General features: G+C 54.5%; 1 protein-coding gene across 1 annotated transcript; it reads left to right on the top strand.

Annotated features, from left to right (window-relative positions):
* Positions 1 to 1,297: 1,297 nt before the first annotated feature.
* Positions 1,298 to 9,256, top strand: MINAR1 (membrane integral NOTCH2 associated receptor 1). Its single transcript, XM_024561641.4, has 3 exons — positions 1,298 to 3,598; positions 7,200 to 7,454; positions 8,880 to 9,256. The coding sequence occupies exons 1-3, from the start codon at positions 1,298 to 1,300 to the stop codon at positions 9,075 to 9,077; spliced, it is 2,754 nt and encodes a 917-aa protein (XP_024417409.2). The 3' UTR covers positions 9,078 to 9,256.
* The last annotated feature ends 431 nt before the right edge of the window (positions 9,257 to 9,687 follow it).

Below are 9,687 nucleotides of genomic sequence, written 5' to 3'. Positions count from 1 at the left end.
TCCTAGATCATTATACAGTTTTGGTTACTGCACATTGGTCAAAATTCCAGCAAATGCCCGCTTAAGATTTGTGCATGTGACTGTATATGAACCTTGTACTAAGTGAAAAACTGTAAACAATTCCTGAAGTTGGGTCAGTGGCCTCCACGATGAAATATTTAGGGGAAGTGTACACACGCCTGCAATTTACTTCCAAGTGCGTTAACACAGAAAGACGGCTTGACGACGGAGGGGTAGATGTGCGGAAGCAAACAGGAAAATGTTCGTGGTAGGTCCCAGGTGGCAGCTACCTGAGTGCTTACAACAACATTCGTTCCATTTTGCTGTGTTTTTGAAAATTTGCATAATACAATATTGAAGACCAGGTTCCTAATTCAGGGAAAAAATCTGTATTTACAATCCAGACATAACCAGCATTAACATTTTGGCAGACGTTATTTTTTTTCATTTCCGTCTCCAAGAATATATAATTAAGAATGTCCTATGTATACAGATTTATTATCATATTTTTTCTACACCATAGTGTAGCCTAGCATTCTCATAGTCTTCCCTGTGTAATTTTTAAATTAAGGTCTCATTTACACACTATAATTCACACGTGCGGCGTGCAGTTCGGTGAGTTTTGACAAATGCGTGCGGTCATGGAACCACCCCCCGCGTCACAGTTCCATCCCCCTGGAAGGTCTGTGCGTTCCTCGGTAGCCAGCCCCTTGCCGCACGTGCAGCCCCGGCCACCAGACGTGTCTTTCCCACACTGTCACTGCCATGGAATCGTATGGATGTGGCCCTGTGGCCCAGGCCTCTTTCACACCAGCACAGTCCACCGGAGACCCACGTTGCTGCCTGTTCTAGTGGTTTGTTCCTTTTTAGGGACGAACAGCATTCCCTTGCAAGGATGTCCATTCGTGGAATTTTAATGTTCGTAAGAAGTCACGTATATCACCACGTACTTCATCTATAGATTCCCTTATTTGTGGGATATTTTGGCTGTTTTCTTTTTTCTGTATTGTAAATACCATCGCAGTGAGCATCTTTATACATAAATCACTGTCACTGACCGTATCTGTAAGGTGGATTCCTGGGAAGGAAATTACAAGGTCATGTGCTAAAAATACTTTTAAAGCTCTTAATACGTTTCTAGTCATTGAAAACTGTGTCCTTGTATTTGTTTATGTGGTTCACAGCAAGCTTGACTTAAAACCCCACTGGCGTTTCTAACCCCCTCCCCCTCCCTCTTTTTCGATGCTCTCGCTGTAGAACTGACTCGGAGTTGGCGAGCCTGGGCGAATCCTAAGTCATGGAGGCCAGTCAGGAAACCTCCCTCTTCCTGGTGAAGATCTTGGAGGAGCTGGACAGCAAGCAGAACTCCGTTTCCTACCAGGACCTGTGCAAGTCCTTGTGCGCCCGCTTCGACCTGCCGCAGCTCGCCAAACTGAGGAGTGTGCTCTTCTACACGGCTTGTCTTGACCCCAATTTTCCAGCCACGTTATTCAAAGACAAGATGAAATGCACCGTGAACAACCAGCAGTCAAAGAAAATCATGGTGGCTGCAGACATCGTGACGATTTTCAACCTCATCCAAATGAATGGGGGTGCTGCCAAGGAGAAGCTGCCCACGGGACGGCAGAAGGCACACAAAAAGGAGGCGTCCTTCGAGTCCTGCAGGCCTGACGTGGAGCTCTGCCACACGGCGGAGTGTGAGCCCCTGAACTACGAGCTGGACGGCAGGCCTTTCGGCCAGGGCTACCCCACCAGGCAGCCGTCCAAGTGCCGGAAGATGGACTGCAAGGACTGCCCGCAGTTTGTGCCTGCCTCTGAGCCCAACTTCTTGCTGGGTGTCAGCAAAGAGGCCAAAGCCCGTGCTGCCTCGCTGGACAGGCTGCAGGCCCTGGCTCCGTACTCTGTCGCCAGCCCTCAGCCCTGCGAGATGCAGAGGACCTACTTCCCCATGAACATCGAGAACGAGCCCATCTCAGACCAGGACTCGCTGCCCATCACCCAGGGCATCAAGCAGACGTTCCTTGCCCATGATGAGCCCTTCGTGGTCCCATCCTGCATCCAGAAGAGGAACATCTTCAAAGAGGATTTTCACAACCTGATGACTGTGTCCCCCGGTTTGGTTGGCCCCACTAGTAAGGCAGAGGGGGAGCATGGGGAGCCCCCGAGCCGGAAGGAGCCCCACAAGACACCCTTCTTGAACCACAGCTTTGAAATGCCCTATAACAGCCAGTACTTGAATCCTGTGTATTCTCCTGTCTCTGACAAAAGGCGGGCCAAGCATGAAAGCTTAGATGACCTTCAAGCCTCCACGTATTTTGGACCCACCCCCGTGATGGGGACCCCAGAAGCCAGGCGCTGCCTAGGGAGGCCCAGCAAGCAGACTCCCTGGCCCACCAAAAGCTGGAGCCTGAATACGGAAGAGGTCCCTGACTTTGAACGGTCCTTTTTCCATCGAAACCCTTCTGAGGAGAAGCTGCGCTATCCAAATGCCAGCAGCCAATCGCCCAGCTTCCCGGCCCCGGACCAGAGGCCGGCTTACCTCACGCCAAATGAGCAACAGCCAATACTCCCCGTTGGCTATGTGGCAAAACCCAGCGGGCTCAAATCTAAGGAGATCTCGTCCGCCCTTGACCTGGAGAAGCATGAACCAGTGAAAAAGTTCAAGGACAAGAGCATCAGCTGCACCAGTGGGCAGGCCAGCTCTGACACCAGCAGCGTGGGCACCCAGACCGAGCAGCACGTGACAGAGCCCAAGAAATGCAAAGACGTGGGTGCCTCGGGGCACGGTAGGTACGGGGACAGGCACGCCAGGAAGCAGTCCGACGATGACTCGGAGATCGTCAGCGACGATATCAGCGACATTTTCCGATTCCTCGACGACATGAGTATCAGTGGCTCAACGGGAGTGATACAGTCATCCTGCTACAACAGCACAGGGTCCTTGTCTCAGCTTCACAAGTCAGACTGTGACAGTTCACCAGAGCGCAACATCCCCAGAGTGGCCAACAGGCTCCCCGGCGGCAAAGGAGAAAAGGGCAACCGGCCTGACAACAGCCACCACTCGGAAGAGGAGCTGAAGACCAGCGTCTGCAAACTGGTGCTCCGGATTGGCGAAATCGAACGGAAGCTGGAATCGCTGTCGGGTGTCCGTGAGGAAATCTCCCACGTCTTGGGCAAGCTGAATAAGTTGGATCAGAAAATGCAGCAGCCGGAGAAGGTGAGCGTGCAGATCGACCTGAACTCCTTGACCAGCGAGGCTCCCTCCGAGGAGAGCGCCTCTCCCCAGATGTTTCATGAGCACAGCAGCTCCCACGGGCTCAAACTGGAGAATAGCGCCGACTGGTGCTGCTCTGATGCCAGCGGAAGCAACAGCGAGAGCCTGCGTGTAAAGGCCCTGAAGAAAAGCCTCTTCCCCAGGCCGTCCTCCAGGTCGCTGACGGAGGAGAACAGTGCCACCGAGTCCAAAATCGCCAGCATCTCCAACTCGCCCAGGGACTGGCGCACCATCACGTATGTCAGCCGCGTGGGCCTCAGCGAGGAGGAGGTCAAGGACAGGGGCCCTGGAGAGAGCAAGGACTGGCATCGAAAATCGAAGGAGGTAATTTCAACGTAAGCTCACATAACTGGGCGCGGCTGGGTGCGTTCCCCAGTCTTGAGCGTTCTGCCCATGTGCCAGCTGTCCTTCCAGGTTTGGCAGAGGCTTCGCGAGTCAGAGAAGAGGGCACGGCACAGGCAGGGGGTCCGAGGGTCAGCCGGGAGGGCCTCAGCTAAGGGCTGCTGCCCGGTGGAAGACCAGGTCTGCACAGAACAGGGGAAGTGGCAGAGAGGCACGGGTCACTGAGGCTCCTGTCCTTTCTGAAACAGCAGAGTGCGGGCATAGAACACGAGGGAAGTGACGTATAAAGGCCCCTTTCGTGGAGGTCGGTGCAGGCAAGGTGCTCCTGTGGGGAAGCTTCAGCACCTGCGTTATATGAACAATAGAGGGCCGGTTAGAAAACAAGACAGGGAGGAAATCGTCCAGAGTGCCACCCCCCAGGGACAGCGCCGCCGACAGCGATGTCCTCCTTCCTGTGTAGTTTCTTCCTGCACACTGTCTGCTCTGCCCTTTTCCTGAGCGTGGAGCGTTGTGCACCTGTTTAGCTGCTGTGGCCTATCAGTTCCAGAGGGAGGGTGCACACATGTGCGCACACACATATGTACTCACACGTGCTCATATATGGCTGCTCCTCTGCATTCTACCTGTGTTCGGTGGACCCTCTCATTCCCTCCCCTGGTTTTAAAGGTCAGTGGACAGACCAGGAGCCTCCTGAGGACAGAGGGGCCCCAGTCGTCAGAGGGAAGGCGGTGTGGGCTGCAGACACGCAAAACCACAGGAGGGGCTGGTTCCAAGGGCGCCAACCAGGAGGGGCTAGGGAAACTAGGCTCTTGGGGCATTTTCAGGGTCCAGAGTGGGAGGAAAGAGTGAATTTAAAGGGTGATTTTTTTCTTTCTGATCATGAAGAAACCTCTGCTGTCTGTGCTGGCCACAGCACAGGGTGCGGTGTGGCGAGAAAGCAGAGTGTACCCCTGCCGCTGCCCCTCTGGTCCCTGGTGTTGTCCCAAGCTGCCAGCATCCGGCCAGGTTTCTGCTGCCGTGTGGCGTTGTTAGCATTGAAAAGCGGCCACTTTGGGCACTTGGACGGCTGGGCATGTCTGTAGACATGCCAGGCTACACTGAGCGAGCCCTGTCCCCGCCCTGTACAACATCAAAGCCTCGTGAAACCGACAGAAATAGCTGGAAGTTTATTGCCTACCCCAAAGTTGCTCATTTTCAGCCTGAGTCATCTTTACTTTGTCACCTTCTGTGACCCATTTCTCCCTCCCACTAAGGCAGCTCTTGACACCTGGGCTGATGCTCCCCAGGGTGGTGACCAGCCCCCGCTGCCACCTGAGCTTCAGTCCCACGTCTCACAATGTTCAGGGCCTCTTCCCCCGGTGACTGCCCATGTGTCACCAGGCCCCAACTGGGCTCTCCTGTTCCTTCAAAGCCAGCGCTCCCTGCCCTGCTCCCATTCTGGGGCCACCACAGTGTCAGCTCCCCACGCCAAAGAGCCTGAGGTCTGTGACCTCCCTCACTGTCTCACTCACCCCCCGCTCAGCCATGGGCCTGATGGATCTGTCTTCTCGGTGCTTTCTGCATCCCTGCCTCCGTCTGCATTTACATTCATCCGCCACACGGTCCCAGCCCTCACCACACCCCACCTGGGATCCAGGACACATGGATACCTGGTCCCTTCCCTTCCCTTCCCTTCCATTCCACCTCACAGACCACCGCTGCATCCACATTCCTCAAGCCCCATTGTGGGGGGCGGGGGCGGTACCCCAGGTTCTGACTCTACCTTGGTTCCTCATCTCCTCAGTGAAAGTGTCAAACTCCTGGAGCCCAGGGAACGTCCATCCGCCCTCACAGGAAGCCCCTGGTCCCGAGCCTGGGCTCTGCTCTGTCTTCCTCGGAAACATGCCACTCACTCAGGGAGTACCAGCTGAGCACCTCTGGTGGCCAGGTCCTGATGTTCCACCCAGCCTTTCTCCTCCTGGCCTGTCCGTCAAGAACGTCTTGTCCCCTTCTCCATGCTGACCGGGGTCCTGTGTGCCCTGCTAGGCTTCTTCATGCTGCAGCCCCTGAAACCTTTGAGGGGGTGACTGCTGGTCTCTGACCGCTTGCTCTCTGCCCTCCTTGTTCCAATGTAGCACATTTAAACTTTCATTGAGAAACCTGCCACACACACACACACACACACACACACCAACTGCCAAGTTAGCACGCGGGTGGCTCCCGGCAGGAGCAGCAAGGCAGGCGTGTGTGGCGGGCAGGCTTCCTGCCTCAGGCACCAGGCAGGCTGAAACCTTGTCCATCCCACTTGCTGTCTATGGGACCCAGGCTCTGTCTTGTCCTCTTGCTGGCCTGCGTTTTGCAGCCATAGAAGGGGTGTTATTGAGAGGTTGAATTGAGATGACACGTGCTCAGCACTGAGCACAGCAAGGGACACACAGTCCACCTTCTCTGGGCAGCACCTGCCCCGTCCCCAGGTCGTTGTGGCCTGGGAGCCGTGGTAGCTCTGAGTGTTGGGTGGTGGTGGTAGAGGATACTTGGCTTTGAGGACTGAGAACATGAGAGGCCACGTCATTTTCCTGTTTGGGTCTGGCAGCGTTCACCAGGCTGCCTCTGCATCCGTGGGGGCTGTCTCGGTGCTTTGGAAGTGCTCCCTGGCGCCTGTGTTTGGAGCAGGGTCCCAGTGCACCAGTGGGAGGGTCCCCGCCCCAGGGTGGGACGCACACACTCATGCACTTCTGCTCAGGGAGCGGTTTTGCTGGAGTACGGGATGAAAAGGCGGATAGGACAATACTCTGCCTTGGAGGAGCTCACAGGCCAGTGGACACAGACAGGCCAGCAGGTGGTCACAGCTCAATGGGATGGTGTTGGCTGCCGGGTCTGTCGACGCCTTATGGAGTTGCATGGGTGGGCACTGACCCGGTCTTGCTGGTCAAGGAGTGCTTCCTGGAGGAAGCAACATTCTACAGAGATCCGAGGGCCTAATGTTAGAATTAGAAGATGTCAGAAGCCCCTAGCTGTGAGAGCATTGTGGCCCATAGCTCACAGACTGAGAACCTGAGTGGCAGCCCATGGTGCCAGGCACCTTCCTACATCCACACTGTCCTCCTGAGTGTTCCCTGATCTGGAAGGCCCTGCAGAGGTCACTGAAAATCACTAAAGGCTCCCAGCCTACTATCAGGCATGGCTTCTTCCTTCCAGAGAAGCAGTGTGGGTTCAGCAGCTCCTGGAGAGAAAGGCACGTGTCTTTTACTCCTGGGTACCAGGCCCCCATTGGTAAAAGAAAGGGGGCAGTAATGGTTAAGCAAAGTCTTGAAAGCCAGATGCCAAGGTTGAAACCACAGTCCCACCCCTCCGCCACGGGGGGCCCTGGGCCCCATCTCCTTCCCATAAGTATGTTCAAGGCAGGCTGGTAAGAACAGTGGCGGGTAAGGATCCAATAGGGCCTTCTCTTCCTGGCACAGAAACATGGGCTTAGAGTAACACTGAGCACATTTGTTGGTGAATAACTGCATTTTGCTACTGGGATGTCGTGGGGCCTGGAGGTGTGAAGCTGGCAGCAGCCCAGCGGCGCGTGCGAGCCAACAGCATGTGTGCCCCTCCGCAGGCCGACAGGCAGTATGACGCGCCGCCCCCACACCGCCTGCCCAAGCAGCCCAAGGACAGCTTCCTGGTGGAGCAGGTGTTCAGCCCGCACCCCTACCCCGCCTCCCTCAAGGCCCACCTGAAGAACAACCCTCTCTACACCGACATGCGGCTGACCGAGCTGGCGGAGGTGAAGCGGGGCCAGCCTTCCTGGACCCTCGAGGAGTACCCCCGGAACGTGGGCGACAAGGGCAAGCTCACAGCTCTGGACCTGCAGGTGAGCTTCTGGCTGTCACCAGGGGATGGCTGGGGAGGGGGCGCGGCCATGCACAATAGATGCGGGAAGGGTCAGCAGTGGCCCAGACCAACCCGGGTCCTCCCACTGAGCTCCTGGGCCCCAGGGCCCCACGGTAGAATTCTGAACTTCCTCAGAGCTGAGTTTCACCAGGGGGTTGCTGTTCTGTTATCTGTCTGTAAACACGTAGCCATGGACATGCCTCACTGACTGCTTGACTTGGGCTGCTTTTGCTAATGATACATTTATAAGACTCCATACCCAGCCCAGGTCCTCATGCCTGCTCACAAGCCCTGAGCCAGACCCTTTTGTGCAACACGTGGGGTGAGTGTACGGTGGGTGCCCAGCTATGGGCACCTGGGAGCTTCAGGTGAATCCTTGGGGGCCAGTTTCCTGGGGCACAGAGCAAGGTACAAACAAGCACAATTGGACAGGCAAAGAGTGACCGGTGTGGGTTAGAATCATCATTATCCCACTAGTGACATCATGGGACAGAGTTGAAATCTGTGAACGGTTTCCTTTGTGTGTGTGTGTATGAGTGAGAGAGAGAGGGAGAGAGAAACAGGCATATTATTAACATGCCCATGTTTGTGAACGGTGAACAATCCAAGAAAATGGATATTTTCGAGCATTTCCGAGATTTAGGTGCCCTTTCCTGGAGCCGCAAGGTGCTGTTGTTTCTCTGTGACACATTATTCAACGCTCACCGTGAACAAGAACGCTGCCTTTCTTTGTGGAAATAGAGGAGCATCATCCACGGGGAGCGGGGTTCACAGGCCAGGCAGGTCACACACGACATTCCTCCTGCAGAGAGCTCTCCCTCTGGGGACACAGCACCTGGCGTGGAGATGCCCTGGTCCACACACATATGTAGACCGTGGCTTTGGGCTGTGGCCTGAGCCGCTCAACAGATGTTTGAAATAGGGATATTTTATGTGTGGTTTGAATTGCTTATCTGGGAGGTGCCTTTGCTTTTTTTAGTTGACACTTTTCCAAGCACCTGGGGACCAATGGGAGCTACGTGATAGTCCTGTGTGAGCTCCCTTCTCAGGGACTGTGAGTGGGGAGTATTTCTCAGTGATCTCCTTCTTCCTCTGCTGTGGGCCGGCCCATCCTGATTGTGTACCCTTGAACTTCAGGCTCATGTTTCTTAGCTGCTTAGCTTGCTCACAGAAAACCCACAGGTCTGCTGGGTCAAAACATGACGTTTGTCTTAAGGAAGGGGCAGGTGGGACCTGAGCTGGGTGAGACCTGCCTCAGGCAGGGGCTGTGGGCGGTGCTGGACACACGACCATCTGTGCCAGCTGCAGAGCACCCTCAGGTGCTTCAGGAGGGACGGCTGTCAGGGTGCCTTTGACCAGGGTTCAAGGACTCACCATCCTTCTAACATCTCCTCTTCACTTTCAGACGCAAGAATCTTTAAATCCAAACAACTTAGAGTATTGGATGGAAGATATTTACACTCCAGGCTATGACTCGTTACTCAAACGCAAAGAAGCAGAGTTCCGAAGAGCCAGGGTCTGCAAGATCGCGGCGCTGATCGCCGCCGCGGTGTGCACAGTCATCCTGGTCATCGTTGTGCCCATCTGCACCATGAAATCGTGAGCCTGGGGACACTGCGTTGCACACGGCTTAGGACCACCGAAGTCTTCCTGCACAGTTTAAAATCATGCGGCAGTGTGGCGACTGTCTGTTCAAAGGGAGATGAAATCCTGGAGGCTTTGTGGGTGATGGCCTCTGGAAAGCATGCATTCCAGAGAGATCTGGCTGCCTGGGAGCTGTAACTGAATGATACTTGGATGCATTTTTTATTTTCTTTTAAATTTTTAAAAAAGATTTTATTTATTTTTGGAGAGAGGGGAAGGGAGGGAGAAAGAGAGGGAGAGAAACATCAGTGTATGGTTGCCTCTCATGTGCCCCCTACTGGGGACCTGGCCTGCAACCCAGGCATGTGCCCTGACTGGGAATCGAACTGGTGACCCTTTTGTTCGCAGGCTGGCGCTCAGTCTACTGAGCCACACCAGCCAGGGCTTGGATGCATTTTTAGATGTGCAATAGCTTTTACTACCAAAAGAATGTAATGAACTAGCAGGGATATAAACTGAATTACGAGCAAAAAAAAAAACAAAAAAGAAAAAGAAAAAAGAAAAGCAGGAACTTTAGTTAGATTTCTTCCATTTTGATGAAGTTTCCTGGTAGGGAATGCGTTATAAAG

This window comes from Desmodus rotundus, chromosome 10 (genome assembly GCF_022682495.2).
Source record: "Desmodus rotundus isolate HL8 chromosome 10, HLdesRot8A.1, whole genome shotgun sequence".
Classification (NCBI taxonomy): Eukaryota; Metazoa; Chordata; class Mammalia; order Chiroptera; family Phyllostomidae; genus Desmodus; species Desmodus rotundus.
This window is presented reverse-complemented; position numbering and strand designations above follow the sequence as displayed.